The sequence below is a fragment of the Oncorhynchus kisutch genome, linkage group LG30 (assembly GCF_002021735.2).
Source record: "Oncorhynchus kisutch isolate 150728-3 linkage group LG30, Okis_V2, whole genome shotgun sequence".
Taxonomy (NCBI): Eukaryota; Metazoa; Chordata; class Actinopteri; order Salmoniformes; family Salmonidae; genus Oncorhynchus; species Oncorhynchus kisutch.
In genome coordinates this window covers 37,731,471-37,753,734 of record NC_034203.2, presented here as the reverse complement: position 1 = coordinate 37,753,734, position 22,264 = coordinate 37,731,471, and the positions used below count along the sequence as shown (strand labels likewise).

Genomic DNA, 22,264 nt, shown 5'->3' with positions numbered 1-22,264 from the left:
TGTTTGTTTCAAGGAGGTTTAGGGGTTAAGTTTAGAATTTGTGTTAGTGTTAGGAGTTAAAGGTTAGTGGTTAAAGGTTAGGGTTAAGTTTAGGTTTTGGGGTTAGGGTTAGGTGAAGGGTTAGGGGACGTAGGATTCTGAATGGGAATCAATTATGTGTCCCCACAAGGTTAGTTAAACAATACTGTGTGTGTGTGAGTTTATTGAGTGTGTGAGGTGTTTATGGTGAGTGTGTGAGTTGGATGAGATGGAGGGAGAACTGATCCAACCCTGCCCTTCCTCTCAGCCCCTAAAGGTTGTTTGTCTGTCCTCAGAGAGGGGAAGAGGGATCCAACCCTGCCCTTCCTCTCAGACCCTAAGGGCTTAGGCATGCTTCGGTTTGGCTGGCTCCTAGGCAAACTAAATGAGTATGCTCGCGTACCTTCGACCTTCGCTTGAAAAGACCTTCGCTTGAATAATTTGAAAAAACATCAATAGTACTGTTTGTCCATCTTGAGACAACGTAGCCAAAACAGTTCAAATTAATGTAAAATAATCTAAGAAATCTGTGATTAATTATGATTTTAGTCGAGCGATTTCTTACTAGGATGTTTGGTGCAGTATTTCTCAAGTGAAAAATGTGCATGAAAATGATTCATGTATCGTTGAATCCCAACACTTCATTGAATAATCCCAACACTTCATTGAATAATCCCAACACTACATTGAATAATCCCTACTGTTGACCAATCACCGATGAAGGGTCGTAGACTTTGACTTCCGAACTTCCGACTTGCCTCTAGAACATTTTTGTGTTTGTACGAACAGTTCAAAAGGAACATCTATGTGAGAATACTGTTCATTGACTACAGCTCAGCGTTCAACACCATAGTGCTCTCAAAGCTCATCACTAAGCTAAGGACCCTGGGACTAAACATCTCCCTCTGCAACTGGATCCTGGACTTCCTGACGTGCTGCCTCCAGGAGGTAAGGGTAGGCAACACCACATCTGCCATGCTGATCCTCAACACGAGGATCCCTCATGGGTGCGTGCTTAGTCCCCTACTGTACACCATGTTCACTCACGACTGTGTGACCAAGCACAACTCCAACACCATCATTACGTTTTCTGACGAAACAACCGTGGTAGGCCTGATCACCGACAATGATGAGACAGCCTATAGGGAGGAGGTCAGAGACTTGGCAGTGTGGTTCCAGGACAACAACTACTCCCTCAATGTAAGCAAGACAAAGGAGCTGATTGTGACTACAGGAAAAGGAGGGCCGAACACACCCCCATTCACATCGATGGGGCTTTTGTGGAGTGGGTCGAGAGTTTCAAGTTCCTTAGTGTCCACATCACCAGCAAACTATCATAGTACAAACACACCAAGTCAGCCATGAAGAGGGCACGACAACACCTTTTCCCCCTCAGAAGACAGAAAAGATCTGGTATGGGTCCCCAGATCCTCAAAAAGTTCTACAGCTGCACCATCGAGATCATACTGGTTGGTATGGCAACTGCTCGGCATCAGACCGTAAAGCGCTACAGAGGGTAGTGCGTACGGCCCAGTACATCACTGGGACCAAGCTTCCTGCCATGCAGGACCTAAATACTAGGCATTGTCAGATGAAGGCCCAAAAAATTGTCAAAGACTCCAGTCACCGAAGTCATAGACTAGTCTCTCTGCTACCGTATGGCAAGCAGTACAGGAGCGCCAAGCCTAGGTCCAAGAGTCTTCTAAACAGCTTCTACCCCCAAGCCATAAGACTGCTGAACAATTAATCAAATGACCATCCGGACTATTACATTGACCCCCCCCCCCTCCCCCACACACACACACTGCTGCTACCCGCTGTTTATTATCTATGCATAGTGACTTTATCCCTATCTACATGTACACATTTCCACGACTAACCTGTACCTCCCGCACAAAGGCTCGGTACCGGTACCCCCTGTATATAGGCTCATTATTGTTCTATTTTCTTAACTTAATTTCTTGAACTGCATTGTTGGTTATCGCTTGTAAGTTTCACAGTAAGTTCTATACGTGTTGTATTCGGCGCATGTTGATTTGATGTGACATTTCATTATTTTATTTTTTATACATTTACTAAAATGTCAAAATACCTGTTTTTGCTTTTTCATAATGGGGTATTGTGTGTCGATAAAAAAAAAATAGGCTGTAACGTAACAAAATGTGGAAAAATGTAATGGGGTCTGAATACTTTCAGAATGCACTGTATACACAAACTGTATGTCTGTCCTTGGGGGGAGAACTTAAGAGTCCCTTTGTCCTTCTGAGAACTGTGATGCTTTGTTAGCAGCACATGGCTACTCTTGACTCCCGTGTGTAGCATGGTGCGTGGTTTGAACACACGAACACACATTTCTCTTGTTCTCCCTTTCTCTGTCTCTTTTTCTTCCTCCCTCTCTCCCACCATGTCCCTGGTTAAAGCCAAGTGTGGCGTAGGGGCTGGAGAGAGAAAGAGTCAATGGGTTTGTTGAGTTTTTTTCTCGCTCTCTCTCTCTCGCTCCATTTTTGTCAGTTTGGAATGTAGGCAGAGTTAGGAACTGCCTCAGTTGCCATGCAGATAGCCAGGGGTCTATTCTGCTGTCCCTGGCTACCCACACAGATCCTCCAGTTGTTCCACTACCTTACTGAATTGACGTGCTCTGAACCCATTAACTTCAACGACTCCTTTCATATATTTTTTTGCTTTATTGAAGAGAGAGAACAGTTTTAGAAAGATAGGGGAAAGGTCAACGGATATTGGGCTGGATTCATACCCATGCCGACTCTGGGATACATGTGTGCCTGGGTCAGCAGCTGTAACCACGGACCACACAGGCCCCGGTCAAAGGTTATGTTGTTCTGACCTCACTGTTGTTGTCATCTGCTGACCCTAACAATAACACACAGCAGAAAAACATTCACATAACTTCACATTCACATATCATTACATATCATCAGTAACCACATATCACCACATATCACCACATATCACCACATATCACCACATATCATCAGTACACCACATATCATTACATATCATCAGTACACCACATATCACCACATATCACCACATATCATCAGTACACCACATATCACCACATATCACCACATATCACCACATATCATCAGTACACCACATATCACCACATATCACTACATATCATCAGTACACCACATATCATTACATAGCATCAGTGCACCACATATCACCACATATCATCAGTACACCACATATCATTACATATCATCAGTACACCACATATCACCACATATCATCAGTACACCACATATCACCACATATCATCAGTACACCACATATCACCACATATCATCAGTACACCACATATCACCACATATCATCAGTACACCACATATCATTACATATCATCAGTACACCACATATCACCACATATCATCAGTACACCACATATCACCACATATCATCAGTACACCACATATCACCACATATCATCAGTACACCACATATCACCACATATCATCAGTACACCACATATCACCACATATCATCAGTACACCACATATCACCACATATCATCAGTACACCACATATCATCAGTACACCACATATCATTACATATCATCAGTACACCACATATCACCACATATCATCAGTACACCACATATCATTACATAGCATCAGTACACCACATATCACCACATATCATCAGTACACCACATATCATTACATAGCATCAGTACACCACATATCATTACATAGCATCTTCATCTTCGGTTTTGCTGCTTCAATTCATTAACTGATACTCATAGGAATGTAATTGCTAATAGGACTGTGATGTTTAACAGCTTGTTGTGGTCCGTGTCTGTCTCGTATTGTAATGAGTTTCTGTGTGATTGATACTCCCCAGAGCCCCTAGAGACTGGATGGACTTTGATGCCAGACCTCAGAGAGAGTGTGTGTGTTTGATAATAATAATATTTGTCCTATATCAACACATGTACAAGTGTGTGTTAATATAGTATTCATGTGTGAATTGTTTTTCATATCCCACTCTCTCTGAGACGCCCTCGGAGAGTGGGGTCACGACCAGGGTCTGCCGTGTTAACTTGGACTTTTACTCCACTACATTCCTAAAGAAAGTAGTGTACGTTTTACGTGATACATTTTCCCTGACACCCAAAAGTACATTTTGAATGCTTAGCAGGACAGGAACATGGTCCATTCACGCACTTATCAAGAGAACATGCCTGGTCATCACTACTGCCTCTGATCTGGTTGACTTACTAAACACACATGCTTTGTTTGTAAATTGTCCCTGAGTGTTGGAGTGTGCACCTGGCTGTCCATGAATTTAAAAAACAAGAAAATGGTGCTGTCTGGTTTGCGTAATTTAAGGAAGTTTAAATTATTTATACTTTTACATTTGAAACTTAAGTATATTTCAGCAAATACATTTACCACCAGAATGAGGAAGAGCTCTGTTTTGTTGTTTTGAAAAGATTGTTGTTTTGAAAAGATTGTTGTTTTGAAAGTGTATTGTAAAGTTCTTAGTAGCTAGCTAACTTTTTAGTTTGGATCCGACGACGCAGTTGGCGTCAGTTGCTGTGACTGCTAGTCTCTGTTCAGTGATCCTGTCGACCAAGGACGAATCTGAGGAGCTATTTGGCGTTGCAGCTAGCCTAGGTGCTAGCTAGCTGCATATCAAGCTAGCAGGGTTTTCTTGAGGGCTTGAACGCAGCCCGTGACTTGCTTAGCTATTGTGGCTGGGACCGTGGATTGTCCCGGGTTTGTGGCTGTCTAGATCCCTGCTGTTTGTTGCTTTCAATCTTTCCTGTGACCAGCCCTGCCGGGACAAAAATAGTTCTACAAGCAGTTGTTGCAACAACAAGAAAATAGCTTCAATTGTTTTGATGAGTTGAAACAGGAGAACAGCAAGATGACAGCAATCTGTAAGTCATTGAGAGAGGACATCAGTTCTGTGTGTGAATCCATGACAACATTGAACGATAAATCCGACTATCTCTAGGGACAGAGAGACAGGCAGAACAACATAGTTGTGAACAGAATTGCAGATTCTCCACATGAGACCTGGATGGAGTCTGAAGACAGTGAGGGAAATGATCTCTGAGAAATAGAAGATGGACCACAGGAAGATTGAGGTGGAGCACTCCCACAGGACTGGAAAATCCACCACCGGCCCAGGTGACGGGCCCAGGCCGATAGAGGTCAAGTTCCCGAGGTTCAAGGACAAGGTAGCTGTCCTGGAAAGAGCCAAGAACTTGAGAGGAACGTGAATCTCCCTCAACGAGGACTATCCTGAAGCTGTGCGCCAGAAGAGGAAAGAACTGATCCCAGCCATGAAAGTTGCCAGAGCGCATGGGGACATTGCGTTTATCCGCCATGACAAGCTCATTGTCCACCCTTCCTCCCAGAAGCCTGGAGGGGATGAGAGAGCCAAGCCTATAAGGATCGTAGCTTCAATCCCACAACAGACACACTCACACACCAATTAATTAATGGACTGCTGAATGTTAAAAATATATATCTTGCTTTGTTTGCTCTTCAGTATTATGCCTATCTCTGATAAGCTCCACAGGAAAGGGCATATTATTATATGTAGCCTTAGAAATACTGTAAGGTTCATGATATCGATAACTTGCTAACATCAGATAACATTCATATTTAAGCCATTTCTGAGACTCACTTGGATAATTCATTTGAGGATACAGCAGTAGCAATACAAGGATATAACGTCTATAGAAGAGACAGAAATGCTGATGGGGGAGGTGTTCCTGTATATATTCAGAGTCATATTCCTGTTATGCTTAGAGAAGATCTTATGTCAAGTGTTATTGAAGTGTTGTGGTTGCAGGTTCACTTGGCTCTTTATCTAAAGCCTTTTATTTTGGGGTGTTGCTATAGGACACCAAGTGATAAGTCAGTATCTAAATATAATGTGTGAAATGCTTGATAGTGTATGTGATGTAAACAGAGAGGTCTACTTTCTTGGGGACTTGAGTATTGACTGGTTTTCATCAAGCTGTCCACTCAAGAGGAAGCTTCTTACTGTAACTGGTAACTGGTAACTTACTGGTTCAAGTTATTAATCAACCTACCAGAATGTTTTCCAACACTACAGGAACAAGATCATCCACATGTATCGATCACGTTTTTACAAATACTGTAGAACATTGTTCTAAAGCTGTATCCGTACCCATTGGATGCAGTAATCCCAATATAGTGGCTATATCCAGGAAAGCGAAAGTCCCAACAGCTGGGCCTAAAATAGTGTATAAGAGATCATACAAAATATTTAGCTGTGACTCTTATGTGGATGATGTTAGTATTTGTTGGTCTGATGTGATTAATGAGGAGCTTACAGATGCTGCACTTGATGAATTTATGAAATTGCTGCTTCCAATTATTGATAAACATGCACCTGTTAAGAAACTGACTGTTAGAACTATTAAGGCTCCATGGATTGATGAGGAATTGAAAAACTGTATGGTTGAAAGAGATGGGGCAAAAGGAGTGGCTAATAACTCTGGCTGCACATCTGATTGGCTCTCTTACTGCAAATTGAGAAATGATGTGACTAAACTCAACAAAAAGAAGTAGAAACTGTATTATGAAGCCAAGATCAATGAGATAAAGAATGGTGGGAAAAAACATTGTACTTTAAATGAAATGATGGGCAGAAAGACATTCAACTCCATTGTTCATCGAATCAGATGGCTTATCACAAAACCATTGGATGTTGCCAATTATTTTAATGATTACTTAATTGGCAAAGTGGCCAATCGTAGGCAGGAAATGCCAACAACGAACAGTGAGTCATCTTATTCATGCATAATAAAACAAATAATGAAAGAAAAGCATTGCAAGTTAGAATTTTGTAAGTTAGTGTGGGAGAGGTGGAAAAATGATTGTTATCGATCAATAATGACAAACCTCCTGGCATTAACAACTTAGATAGAAAGCTATTGAGGATGGTAGCTGACTCTATAGCCACTCCTATCTGTTATGTCTTTAATCTGAGCCGAGAGAGAAGTCTTTGTTCTCAAGCCTGGAGGGAAGCCAAAGTAATTCTGCTACCCAGGAGTGTCTATAAGCTTGCTGGCAGCTATTAGCAAACTGTTGGGAAAAATTGTGTTTTACCAAATACAATGCTATTTCTCTGCAAACAAATTAACAACAGACTTTCAGCATGCTTATAGAGTTCTAGACCTCAGCTGAATCTGGTAATGAATGGTGTGGCTGTTGAACAAGTTGAAGAGGCTAAATTACTTGTCGTTACCTTAGATTGAACACTGTCATGGTCAAAACATATAGATTCAATGGTTGTAAAGATGGGTAGAGGTCTGTCCGTAATAAAGAGATGCTCTGCTTTTTTGACACACACATGGGCTGGTGGCTTCCTGTAAACAAACCTGTATCTATGCCACAGACAGTGTCACTGTGTGTTGGATGTGTCAGTACAGTAAGCCTATTTGAACAGGATTGTGTGTGCACAGATAAACACCCTCGCCATGGGAGTTCCTAAGACAGGTGTATGTACATTATAGTGTATGTAAATCAGGGATGGGCAATTCCAGTCCTCAGGTCCTGATTGGTGTCACACTTTTGTCCCAGCCCCAGCTAATGCAACTGACTCTAATACAATAATCCACTAATCTTCAGTTTAGAATGCAATTAGTTTAATCAGCGGTGTTTGCTAGAAATGGGGACAAAGAGTGACACCGTTCCGGCCCCTGAGGACTTGAGTTGCCCATCTGTGATGTAAATGGTAGTCAGTATTGTCTTGTCTTACCACTGTAATTGTATATCTGTATAGGTCTATGCAGTGGGAGGGTATGACGGCCAGAGTCGTCTGAGCAGTGTGGAGTGCTATGACTCCTTCTCTAACCGCTGGACAGAGGTGGCTCCCATGAAGGAGGCAGTCAGTTCCCCGGCCGTGTCCAGCTGTGCTGGGAAACTCTTTGTCATCGGCGGAGGGCCGGACGACAACACTTGCTCTGACAAGGTGGGTAGACCTATACACATGGATAGCTGGCAAGGTGGGTAGAACCACACACATGGATACCTGGAAAGGTGGGTAGAACCACACACATGGATAACTGGAAAGGTGGGTAGAACCACACACATGGATAACTGGAAAGGTGGGTAGAACCACACACATGGATAACTGGAAAGGTGGGTAGAACCATACACATTGATATACAGTTGAAATCGGAAGTTTACATACACTTAGGTTGGAGTCATTAAAACTTGTTTTTTTCCCATAATTCTCTGTATCACAATTCCAGTGGGTCAGAAGTTTACAAACACTAAGTTGACTGCATTTAAACAGCTTGGGAAATTCCAGAAAATGATGTCATGGCTTTAGAAGCTTCTGACAGGCTAATTGACATAATTTGAGTCAATTGGAGGTGTACCTGTGGATGTATTTCAAGGCATACCTTCAAACTCAGTGCCTCTTTGATTGACATCATCGGAAAATCAAAATAAATCAGCCAAGACCTCAGAAAAAGAATTGTAGAGCTCCATAAGTCTGGTTCATCCTTGGGAGCAATTTCCAAACGCCTGAAGGTGCCACGTTCATCTGAACAAACAATAGTACGAAAGTGTAAACACCATGGGACCACGCAGCCATCATACTACTCTGGAAGGAGATGCGTTCTGTCTCCTAGAGATGAATGTACTTTGGTGCGAAAGTGTAAATCAATCCCAGAACAACAGCAAAGGACCTTCTGATGATGCTAGAAGAAACAGGTACAAAAGTATCTATATCCACAGTAAAACGACTCCTATATTGACATAACCTGAAAGGGCCACTCAACAAGGAAGAAGCCACTGCTCCAAAACTGCCATAAAAAGCCAGACTATGGTTTGCAACTGCACATGGGGACAAAGATTGTAATTTTTTGAGAAATATCCTCTGGTCTGATGAAACAAAAATATAACTATTTGTCCATAATGACCATCATTATGTTTGGAGGGGGAGGCTTGCAAGCCGAAGAACACCATCCCAACCGTGAAGCACGGGGGTGGCAGCATCATGTTGTGGGTGTGCTTTTCTGCAGGAGGGACTGGTGCACTTTACAAAATAGATTACATCTGTAATGGGTCTTTGACCAAACAACCACCCCTCATCACTGCCAAACGCTCCCTAAAACACTTCTGCGAGCAGGCCTTTCTAATTGACCTGACCGGGGTATCCTGGAATGACATTGACCTCATCCCGTCAGTAGATGATGCCTGGCTATTCTTTAAAAGTGCCTTCCTCGCCATCTTAAAAAAGCATGCCACGTTCAAAAAATGTAGAACTAAAAATAGATATAGTCCTTGGTTCACTCCAGACCTGTCTGCCCTTGACCAGCACAAAAACATCCAGTGGCGTTCTGCATTAGCATCGAATAGCCCCTGTGATATGCAAGAAGTTAGGAACAAATATACACAGAGAGTTAGGAAAGCTAAGGCTAGCTTTTCCAAACAGAAATTTGCATCCTGTTGTACTAACTCAAAAAAGTTCTGGGACACTGTAAAGTCCATGGAGAATAAGAGCACCTCCTCTCAGCTGCCAACTGCTCTGAGGCTAGGAAACACTGTCACCACCGATAAATCCACTATAATTGAGAATTTCAATAAGCATTTCTCTACGGCTGGCCATGCTTTCCAACTGGCTACCCCTACCCCGGTCAACTGCCCGGCACCCTCCACGGCAACCCGCCAAAGCCCCGAAAATTTCTCCATTACCAAAATCCAGATAGCTGATGTTCTGAAAGAGCTGCAAAATCTGGACCCCTACAAATCAGCCGGGCTAGACAATCTGGACCCTCTATTTCTAAAATGATCTGCCGAAATTGCAACCCCTATTACTAGCCTGTTCAACCTCTCTTTCGTATCGTCTGAGATTCCCAAAGATTGGAAAGCTGCCGGGGGGGGGGGGGGGGGGGGACAGACCTATATCTATCCTACCCTGTCTTTCTAAGGTCTTCGAAAGCCAAGTTAACAAACAGATTACCGACCATTTCGAATCCCACCGTACCTTCTCCGCTATGCAATCTGGTTTCAGAGCTGGTCATGGGTGCACCTCAGCCACGCTCAAGGTCCAAAACGACATCATAACCGCCACCGATAAGAGACATTACTGTGCAGCCGTATCCATCGACCTGGCCAAGGCTTTTGACTCTGTCAATCACCACACTCTTATAGGCAGACTCGACAGCCTTGGTTTCTCAAATGATTGCCTCAAATGATTGGTTCACCAACTACTTCTCTGATAAAGTTCAGTATGTCAAATCGGAGGGCCTGTTGTCCGGACCTCTGGCAGTCTCTATGGGGGTGCCACAGGGTTCAATCCTCAGGCCGACTCTCTTCTCTGTAGACATCAATGATGTTGCTCTTGCTGCTGGTGATTCTCTGGTACACCTCTACGCAGACGACACCATTCTGTATACTTCTGGCCCCTCTTTGGACACTGTGTTAACTAACCTCCAGACGAGCTTCAATGCCATACAACTCTCCTTCCGTGGCCTCCAACTGCTCTTAAACGCAGGGAAAACTAAATGCATGCTATTCAACCGATCCCTGCCCGCACCTGCTCGCACGTCCAGCATCACTACTCTGGACGGCTCTGACTTAGAATACGTGGACAACTACAAATACCTAGGTGTCTGGTTAGACTGTAAACTCTCCTTCCAGACTCACATTAAGCATCTCCAATCCAAAATTAAATCTAGAATCGGCTTCCTATTTCGCAACAAAGCCTCTTTCACTCATGCTGCCAAACATATCCTCGTAAAACTGACCATCCTACCGATCCTCGACTTCAGCAATGTCATTTACAAAATAGCCTCCAACACTCTACTCAGCAAACTGGATGCAGTCTATCACAGTGCCATCCGTTTTGTCACCAAAGCCCCATACACTACCCACCATTGCATCCTGTACGCTCTCGTTGGTTGGCCCTCGCTTCATACTCGTCGCCAAACCCACTGGCTACAGGTTATCTACAAGTCTCTGCTAGGTAAACCCCACCTTATCTCAGCTCACTGGTAGCACCCACTCGTAGCACGCGCTCAGGCAGGTATATCTCACTGGTCACCCCCAAAGCCAATTCCTCCTTTGGTCGTCTTTCCTTACAGTTCTCTGCTGCCAATGACTGGAACAAACTGCAAAAATCTCTGAAGTTGGAGACTCATATCTCCCTCACTAGCTTTAAGCACCAGCTGTCAGAGCAGCTCACAGATAGCCTATCTGTAAACAGCCCATCTATCAACCTACCTCGTCCCCATACAGTATTTATTTATTTATCTTGCTACTTTGCACCCCAACATCTCTACTTGCACATTCATCTTTTTGCACATCTACCATTCCAGTGTTTCAATTGCTATATTGTAGTTACTTCGCCACCATGACCTATTTACTGCCTTAACTCCTTTACCTTACCTCATTTTCACTCACTGTATATAGACTTTTTGTTTTCTTTTGTTCTACTGTATTATTGATTATGTTTAGTTTATTCCATGTGTAACTCTGTGTTGTTGTATGTGTCGAATTGCTATGCTTTATCTTGGCCAGTTCGCAGTTGCAAATGAGAACTTGTTCTCAACTAGCCTACCTGGTTAAATAAAGGTGTTCTCAACTAGCCTACCTGGTTAAATAAAGGTGTTCTCAACTAGCCTACCTGGTTAAATAAAGGTGTTCTCAACTAGCCTACCTGGTTAAATAAAGGTGTTCTCAACTAGCCTACCTGGTTAAATAAAGGTGAAATATAAAAATAAATAAAAATGAAGAAGGAAAAGGACGTGAATATATTGAAGCAACATCTCAAGACATCAGGTCGCAAATGGGTCTTCCAAATGGACAATGACCCCAAGCATACTTCCAAAGTTGTGGCAAAATGGCTTAAGAACAACAAAGTCAAGGTATTGGAGTGTCCATCAATGCCCTGACCTCAATCCCATAGAAAATGTGTTGACAGAACTGAAAAAGCATGTGTGAGCAAGGAGGCCTACAAACCTGACTCAGTTACACCAGCTCTGTCAGGAGAAATGGGCCAAAATTCACCCAACTTATTGTGGGAAGTTTGTGGAAGGTTAACTGAAACGTTTGACCCAAGTTAAACAATTTAAAGGCAATGCTACCAAATACTAATTGAGTGTATGTAAACTTCCGACCCACTGGGATTGTGATGAAAGAAGTACAAGCTGAAATAAATAATTCTCTCTACTATTATTTTTTTAAATAAAGTGGTGATCCTAACTGACCTAAATAAGGGAATATTTACTAGGATTAAATGTCAGGAATTGTGAAAAACGGAATTTAAATGTATTTTGCTTAAATGTATGTAAACTTCTGACTTCAACTGTACATCAACAATCCCCCAAACCTACCACACCTGTCCTTCAACCCCACCACCACCACCATTCCCTGTCCTTCAACCCCACCACCATTCCCTGTCCTTCAACCCCACCACCATTCCCTGTCCTTCAACCCCACCACCATTCCCTGTCCTTCAACCCCACCACCATTCCCTGTCCTTCAACCCCACCACCATTCCCTGTCCTTCAACCCCACCACCATTCCCTGTCCTTCAACCCCACCACCATTCCCTGTCCTTCAACCCCACCACCATTCCCTGTCCTTCAACCCCACCACCACCACCATTCCCTGTCCTTCAACCCCACCACCACCACCATTCCCTGTCCTTCAACCCCACCACCACCACCCCTGGCCTTCAACCTCACCACCACCACCATTCCCTGTCCTTCAACCCCACCACCATTCCCTGTCCTTCAACCCCACCACCATTCCCTGTCCTTCAACCTCACCACCACCACCATTCCCTGTCCTTCAACCCCACCACCACCACCATTCCCTGTCCTTCAACCCCACCACCATTCCCTGTCCTTCAACCCCACCACCACCATTCCCTGTCCTTCATCACAGTTGTATATGCAATGTAGTTGTAGAACCACGGTGACTAGGAAAAACTCCCTAGAAAGGCAGGAACTTAGGAAGAAACCTAGAGAGGAACCAGGGGTGGCCAGTCCTCTTCTGGTTGTGCCGGGTGAAGATTATAAGAGTACATGGCCATTAAGTGCAGATCGTTCTTCAAGATGTTCAAACATTGTTAGATAGAATCGTGTACTTGTGAGATTTGCACCTATCCTATACATCTCTCCAATAACACTCTTTAATAACCCTCTGACTGATATTACAACACATGGGTCTCTAATAACCCTCTGACCGATATTACAACACATGGGTCTTTAATAACCCTCTGACTGATATTACAACACATGGGTCTCTAATAACCCTCTGACTGATATTACAACACATAGGTCTCTAATAACCCTCTGACTGATATTACAACACATGGGTCTCTAATAACCCTCTGACTGATATTACAACACATGGGTCTCTAATAACCCTCTGACTGGTATTACAACACATGGGTCTCTAATAACCCTCTGACTGATATTACAACACATGGGTCTCTAATAACCCTCTGACTGATATTACAACACATGGGTCTCTAATAACCCTCTGACTGATATTACAACACATGGGTCTCTAATAACCCTCTGACTGATATTATAGCACATGGGTCTCTAATAACCCTCTGACTGATATTACAACACATGGGTCTCTAATAACCCTCTGACTGATATTATAACACATGGGTCTCTAATAACCCTCTGACTGATATTACAACACATGGGTCTCTAATAACCCTCTGACTGATATTACAACACATGGGTCTCTAATAACCCTCTGACTGATATTACAACACATGGGTCTCTAATAACCCTCTGACTGATATTACAGCACTTGGATCTCTAATAACCCTCTGACTGATATTACAACACATGGGTCTCTAATAACCCTCTGACTGATATTATAACACATTGGTCTCTAATAACCCTCTGACTGATCTACAACACATGGGTCTCTAATAACCCTCTGACTGATATTACAACACATGGGTCTCTAATAACCCTCTGACTGATATTACAACACATGGGTCTCTAATAACCCTCTGACTGATATTACAACACATGGGTCTCTAATAACCCTCTGACTGATATTATAACACATGGGTCTCTAATAACCCTCTGACTGATCTACAACACATGGGTCTCTAATAACCCTCTGACTGATATTACAACACATGGGTCTCTAATAACCCTCTGACTGATATTACAACACATGGGTCTCTAATAACCCTCTGACTGATATTACAGCACATGGGTCTCTAATAACCCTCTGACTGATATTACAACACATGGGTCTCTAATAACCCTCTGACTGATATTACAACACATGGGTTGAATAAGGTTGGTTTGAATGAGGTGGCTGTTTATCCAGTTCAAGTAGTGTACAGCGAATCCCTATAGCTGGAGGACAGAGGACTAGATAAAGTCACAACACCTCCCTATAGCTTTTTGGTTCCAGGTTGAACACTTGGGTCTACATGGAACCAGAAAGGGTTCTCCTATGGAGACAGCTTTTAATGTATATCAAATGTACACAGAACAGACAGGGCTTTCCTGACATACAGGATGTTGTTTTTTATCTCCCTTTTGATACCCCCTATCTAAGGGGCACCCCTATGGCATCAATGATGTACAGTCCCTCAGAGATATAGTCCTGTGTGGCTCAGTTGGAGTAAGGTGCTTGGTTCGGTTCCCTCAGGGAACCAATACAGAGAAGGGAAATAAAGTATGAAAATGTATGCACTCTCTACAGTAAGTCGCTCTGGATAAGAGTGTCTGCTAAATGACCAAAGTTTAGTTTTTTACACAGTGTCTTAGAGTACTGATCTAGGATCAGTTTTCCCTTTCTGATTATAATGAGTAAGACAGGGGACCTGATCATAGATCAGCCCTCCTCCTCTGATATGGACACGGGTCCAGGACAGTGATATCTCCTGGGTGTCCGCGCGGCAGTCGGTTTTCTCCCTCCTCCTCTGATATGGACACGGGTCCAGGACAGTGATATCTCCTGGGTGTGGTGCGGCAGTCGGTTTTCTCTCTCCTCTTGGAACCAGTGGTGATGTCTGATAAATGAGCACAGACACAGACAAAGGCTGCATGGCTCTGTCTCGGGTAGGACAGATATCACGGCTCTGTTCTAATAGTATTTTAAAAGTTCAATTTCCGTTCCTTTGTCTCTTTTCCTTTAAATGTGTCACCTTTCCTATAGTCTCATTTGTATCCTTTCCTAGAAAACGTGTCACCATTATCTAATCCCCTTTGTCTCCTGTCCTAGAAAACTGTCACATTTCCTATAGTTTAATTTGTCTCTTGTCCTAGAAAATTGTCACCTTTCCTATAGTCTCATTTGTATCCTTTCCTAGAAAACGTGTCACCATTATCTAATCCCCTTTGTCTCCTGTCCTAGAAAACTGTCACATTTCCTATAGTTTAATTTGTCTCTTGTCCTAGAAAATTGTCACCTTTCCTATAGTCTCATTTGTATCCTTTCCTAGAAAACGTGTCACCATTATCTAATCCCCTTTGTCTCCTGTCCTAGAAAACTGTCACATGTCCTATAGTTTAATTTGCCTCTTGTCCTAGAAAACTGTCACATTTCCTATAGTTTAATTTGTCTCTTGTCCTAGAAAACTGCCACATTTCCTATAGTTTAATTTGTCTCTTGTCCTAGAAAACTGCCACATTTCCTATAGTTTAATTTGTCTCCTGTTCTAGAAAACTGTCACATTTCCTATAGTTTAATTTGTCTCCTGTCCTAGAAAACTGTCACATTTCCTATATTTTAATTTGTCTCTTGTCCTAGAAAACTGCCACATTTCCTATAGTTTAATTTGTCTCTTGTCCTAGAAAACTGCCACATTTCCTATAGTTTAATTTGTCTCTTGTCCTAGCCGCCCCTTTGCATTACAGGTTGATATTTATTGTCATGGATCTGGCTCTGGCAGAACTGAGCCAGGCAGAACTGAGCCATTTCCGCTAGATGGGCCAGCTGTAAAAAATATTTAAAGCACCTGCTCTGTTTATGACCGCTAAAGTGAGAGAAAACAGGCAGGAAGAGAAAGAAGGGGAGGGAGGGGGGGAGGGTTTGGCTAGGAGCCCTCATAGTGTTTTGCATATCTTGCCGTAATACTTTCCACCACTGAAAGGATAAGAAAATAGGTCAACTGAAATATTATTATTATTGATTAAACTGAGATGTATGCGTGTTAACATGTCCAATTCCATATATCTGACTTGTACAATCTGTCTGTCCAATGTTTCTGCATGTTCCAAGTGTTTCCAAGTGTTTTACCAAGATCCAAGTAGGAAATAAATTGTTGTACTGCATAATGTTTTCATGTGTTATGCTCTGAGTCCATGTATCCTTGCACAGCTATACCTTTCAAACCACAGTTTTGGAACCTAACATAATGAATCAATCATTAATCCACGTGATCTCTCTAGGTCCAGTGCTACGACCCAGAGGAAGACACCTGGGCACTAAGGGCAAGCATCCCCATCGCGAAGCGCTGCATCACGGCAGTCTCTCTGAACAACCTGATCTATGTGTCAGGAGGTCTCACCAAGTCCATTTTCTGCTACGACCCTGCAGAGGACTACTGGATGCACGTGGTGCACACCTTCAGCAAACAGGTAATGATGACATCAGCTATGGTACTGGGAGATTTTCATTTCAACTTCAGAGCTGCTATGAGGTAACAATAGTTTATGAAAACAAATACAGTGTTCACATTACATTATAACTGGAGATTTTTGATTTCAACCCCAAAAAAGGAGGCAACAGTGATGAGGAACATTTCCCCTCTTTCTTTCTTTCTTTCTTTCTCTCTCTCTCTCTCTCTCTCTCTTTCTCTCTCTCTCTCTCTCTCTCTCTCTCTCTCTTTCTCTCTCTCTCTCTCTCTCTCTCTCTCTCTCTCTCTCTCTCTCTCTCTCTCTCTCTCTCTCTCTCTCTCTCTCTCTCTCTCTCTCTCTCTCTCTCTCTCTCTCTCTCTCTCTTTCTCTCTCTGTCTCTCTCTATCTCTCTCTCTCTCCAGGAGAGCTGTGGCATGTCTGTGTGTAATGGGAAGATCTTCATCCTGGGTGGGCGGGGTGAGAACGGCGAGGCCTCAGACACCATCCTGTGTTACGACCCGGCAACAGGCATCATCACCGGGGTGGCCGCCATGCCTCGCCCCATCTCCTACCACGGCTGTGTCACCATCCACCGTTACAATGAGAAGTTCCTCCACCGGCCCTGACCCCACACACACAGAAACACACAGGCGTATACATAATCACGCTTTCAGATACACTGAAAAAAATATGTATTGAGACACACTCTCTTTAAAAATGCTGCAAGCAGACATGCACGCATAATCACCCCACTCACACACACACATTCTTTATTCATCTCAAGAAGCAACTTCTTTAGAAATTCAGACCACCTACAGCCCCAGTTTCTGATTAAATTATTCACTCATTGGCCTATGTAGCAACTCTCTCTGTGGTTGGTATCATGGAATTCCTGCTGTGCTACTGCAGATCCATCTCTGTCTGTTGTTGTTTTCCGGAGAACCAAATCACAGACCGTCTGTTAGGCCTCCAGACGCCACTACAGTATGTAAGCATCAGTGTGTAGGCTGTGGGCATTCCTGGGCCAGTAGCAGCTCCTCAGCTGCTCTTCCTAAGAACCAGAGATTCTGGTCTTTGAAAGTGTTGCTTTTCGAGATGATGTATGTTGTCAGGTGCTGACAGGGAATAGTGATAGTAATCAAGAACAAAGCACTGATTCAGACTTGAGAGAAATGCATTGGAACCTGGCTCTGATTGACCTGGGGGTGGTACAGGAAGGGTTTTAAAAGGCAAAAAGTTATACTCATCACTCCATTGGCTGTATTCCAACTGTGTTAAAATGGCCTTAAAATCACTTGATAGTATCATAGAAACTTGTAACAGTACATGCATCATGGAATGTATGGGAGTCCTTTTACCTGGAAGCCCAGAGGGTAAGGATGGAAGCTAGAGGTTAAGAATGTGGTCGAACTGAGTTTCATGACTTCAATTTGATTTGCAGTTAAGCAGTGATTGTTCGGTATAATTATACAGTACCAGTCAACAGTTTGGACACACCTGCTCATTCAAGAGTTGTTCTTTATTTTTACTATTTTCTACATTGTAGAATAATAGTGAAGACATCAAAACTATGAAATAACACATATAGAATCATGTAGTAACCAAAAAAAGCATTAAACAAATCAAAATATATGTTAGATTCTTCAAAGTAGCCACCCTTTGCCTTGATGACAGCTTTGTACACTCTTGGCATTCTCTCAACCAACATCATGAAGTAGTCACCTGGAATGCATTTCAATTAACAGGTGTGTTAATTTGTAGAATGTTTTCCTTCTTAATGCATTTCAGACAATCAGTTGTGTTGTGACAAGGTAGGGGCGGTATACAAAATATAGCTCTATTTGCTAAAAGGCCCAAAAATATATTTTGATTTGAAGTGTTTGATTTAACACTTTTTTGGTTACTACATGATTCCATATGTGTTATTTCATAGTTTTGATGTCTTCATTATTATTCTACAGTGTAGACAATAGTACAAAATAAGAAAAACCCTGAAATTAGTAGGTGTGCCCAAACTTTTGACTGGTACTGTATATATTTGAATAGGATTGGAAAAACAGAGGCCATGTCCAAATAGTATGAAATGTCTTACTTCCATTGTCAATTACATGATTGAAAGGTGGCAAGGAAAGGAGGCCATATGAGAGAATTGGGACGCAGCCAGAACCTTTGCTGTTGTCTCTGCTCCTCTCTCCTCTCCTCCTGCTGTGGTCTGAACTATGAATCTGCTCTCTCCTATTTCCATTTCCTGTCAGAGCTTCCCTCTACTTCCTGTTTTCTTATCAGCTCTTTTCTCCTCATATCCTACCTCTTACATTTTCATCATCTTTCCCGGTCGCCCTCCCTTTAATCTTTGGTACACACATACACTACCGTTTAAAGGTTTGGGCTCACTTAGAAATGTCCATTTAAAATAACATCAAATTGATCAGAAATACAGTGTAGACATTGTTAATGTTGTAAATGACTTTTGTTGCAGGAAACGGCAGCTTTTTTATGGAATATCTACATAGGTGTACAGAGGCCCATTATCAGCAACCATCACTCCTTTGTTCCAATGGCACGTTGTGTTAGTTAATCCAAGTTTATCATTTTAAAAGGCTAATAGATCATTAGTAAACCCTTTTGCAATTATGTTAGCACAGCTGAAAACAGTCGTTCTGATTAAAGAAGCAATAAAACTGGCCTTCTTTAAACTAGTTGAGTATCTGGAGCATCAGCATTTGTGGGTTCGATTACAGGCTCAAAATGGCCAGAAACAAAACTTTCTTCTGAAACTCGTCAGTTTATTCTTGTTCTGAGAAATGAAGGCTATTCCATGCGAGAAATTGCCAAGAAACTGAAGATCTCGTACAACGCTGTGTACTACTCCCTTCACAGAACAGCACAAACTGGCTCTAACCAGAATAGAAAGAGGAGTGGGAGGCCCCGGTGCACAACTGAGCAATAGGACAAGTACATTAGAGTGTCTAGTTTGAGAAACAGACACCTCACAAGTCCTAAACTGGCAGCATCATTAAATAGTACCTGCAAAACACCAGTCTCAACATCAACAGTGAAGAGGTGACTCCAGGATGCTTGCCTTCTAGGCAGAGTTGCAAAGAAAAATCCATATCTCATTTCATGTATGTTTTCATGGATAACAAAGACCTAAGTGACCCCAAATATTTGAACGGTAGTGTACCTATATACACAGAAATAAACACAGACATTTTTTTTATTTTGGAATGTATTAAATGATATTGAGTCTTTTTTTACCATTGGATATTTGTACTGGTGTAGCTTTACCTGTGTGCTTGTTGCTCCATGTGTTTGGATAGTTGATCTGGATGTTGGGTGTGTGGGTGATTTAGTCCATTTCAGATGTCTTTGTATATGAAGACTGTTCTGAATGACTGGTACAGTATATCATGTGACTTTTACCATATGTAAACCGCGTTGCGTCATAATAGACTGTTTGCTATTGTGCTGCTTACCCAGTGGCCTTGCTTCATGTTTGCAAATTCTATAGAACTCTGTGCCATACGTAGACGGTGTCACCTCTCACCTGTATACTCATGTAATGTACAGCTCATGTACACAAGTGTAGCTCGGGGTAACCATGGTGACCTCCAGGTGTGTGCCGTCTGCTCAGGTAAATACACTGACACCAGTGTATTACCTCACACAGGATATGATGGATTGGCAGGTGTGACGGCAGAAATGTCTTTGTGTTGATTCTGGTCAGTAAAAGTCTCCTTTTACTCCTTTCATTAGAATAGATGTATTGCTGTGAATTGGGTAACTTTAAGCCTTTTTATTTACTCCATTTTGATTTAAATTGATCTGTTTTTGTTGATTGTGTCTTTTTGTATCCGAGATTGTGCACGTTCACTATTATATGTAGAGTGAAATTGAAAATATCACAAATGTAAATATGATTTTAGATGTTCTTTGTTTACTGTATCAGTAAATGTTCTTTGCTTTCATGTGACGTATGTGAGTATAGTGAATGGAGCCAGTCAGCAACTCCTACTGGTCTGTGCTGCTGTTTCTCTGATTCCTCACAAATAGCACAACTATAACATGTGAGATGGAGATCAACACAGGGAGAGAGAATGAGGGAGGGGGGATGCACGCCGTTATTGGGCAATGGGTAAGGGACGGGTTTTGTTACTCAATTATGATTTGACTAAATAAAATGTTATCTAAATTTAAACAAAAGAAGTGTAAGATGCAATAGAATAATATTAGGATATATCTGGTTCTGTTAATCAAAGTGAAATTACATGCTTGTTGGCTTACTCTATATTCCAGACATTCATGTGGATGGCTGATTTGATTTTTGTGTGAAATGCACAGTGGTAAACCACCGGAAGCAATATTGGATTAGAGGAATGTTGGAATTCTTCAGAACCCCTCAAGTGTAACCTCATTCTCTCCCAGAATTCCTAGCTCAGGGTTTTAACTCAGTGGCACACAACCAGAGGAGGCTGGCAGGCGAGAGAAAGAGTGTGTGAGTGCGTCTGTGACTTCATTGAGTATTTACCATAACAGGACAAAACAACATTGTCCTCATGTCTATGTATCACCATGATTTATGTTTTTCATTGTTAGCAGTGCAGAGGTTGTCATGTTTCTACCTTGTTGAGATTATCCTTTTGTTCTGATCATATTCTTACTCTTTCTATAGCTGTTATTGCGGTGAGTGCTGGGATAAGGGTTAGGATTGTGTGTGATTGTGTGATGCTTGTTTATGACAATCTGTCCCATGCAAATGGTCTCTACTCTATTTTGGATGACTCTCAGTGGGCAAGGCCTGGACAGGGGAGAAGTGATTGATGGATGTGAATGTAGCGTTAGGCCTTCGGCTCAGATCAAATCCCTAAGGTGACGTTGTTTTGAGGGGGGGGGGGGCAGTACTGTCTAGAGAATGCAGTCCTTTATACCATAATGGAATAAGCCAATATTGAATTAAAGTATGTATGATGTGTTGTTTGAATCATTTGTTCTTCTGTTTGTCGCTGAAAAGTAACTTGGACTGTCTGAGCTACAGTATATCAGACTGTAATTGCTCACTTGTGTAAATGAAGCATCAATAAAGTTATTCTTTATAATGAACTTGGTGTACAGTTCTATGATATATTGCAATACAATATTTAAATTACCATAGCTTAAAACATGAATGGCAGCAATACCATGATATAGTGATAAAACAAGACATACACTAGTCTTATAATCACAGTGATTGGAAGAATGTAAAGATATGTGTCTGTCTGCCTGTCTACCACCCCACTAAACCTATAGCCTGGAACGGAGAGGAGATTCCAAAGGAATAGACACTACTATTACACACGGTACAGGGTGGTTATTACAGTATTGTCGGTGTCAATTGCCCGTCAATCGTCAAAGGAATGTTACCTGGGGAGATGTTAAATGGAAATGCCTTATCGCACTTTAATCAAATGATGACTCGTTCAAGATTCCAGAGAATAATTCCACTACTTTGGAAAAGTGTTTTATTGTGGCTTTAGACTGAGGCTTTGTTCATGGGTATCTGTTTTGTTCTTGGCATTTTCACATAGGCTACACATGTAGAGCTAAACACTCTCAGAAAAAGGGCTCCAAAAGGGTTCCCCAGCTGTCCCCATAAGAGAACCCTTTTTGGTCCCAGGTAGAACCCTTTTGGCTTC

At 42.3% G+C, this 22,264-nt stretch overlaps 1 protein-coding gene across 1 annotated transcript in view; it reads left to right on the top strand.

The window, feature by feature from the left end:
- Nucleotides 1–21,692, top strand: part of LOC109880226 (kelch-like protein 24) — a 53,292-nt gene extending 31,600 nt beyond the window's left edge. The window contains exons 6-8 of the mRNA XM_020472451.2: nucleotides 7,811–7,999; nucleotides 16,425–16,613; nucleotides 17,015–21,692. Of these exons, the coding sequence (XP_020328040.1) occupies nucleotides 7,811–7,999; nucleotides 16,425–16,613; nucleotides 17,015–17,218 (582 nt within the window). The 3' untranslated portion in view covers nucleotides 17,219–21,692. The remainder of the gene's footprint in view (nucleotides 1–7,810; nucleotides 8,000–16,424; nucleotides 16,614–17,014) is intronic.
- The last annotated feature ends 572 nt before the right edge of the window (nucleotides 21,693–22,264 follow it).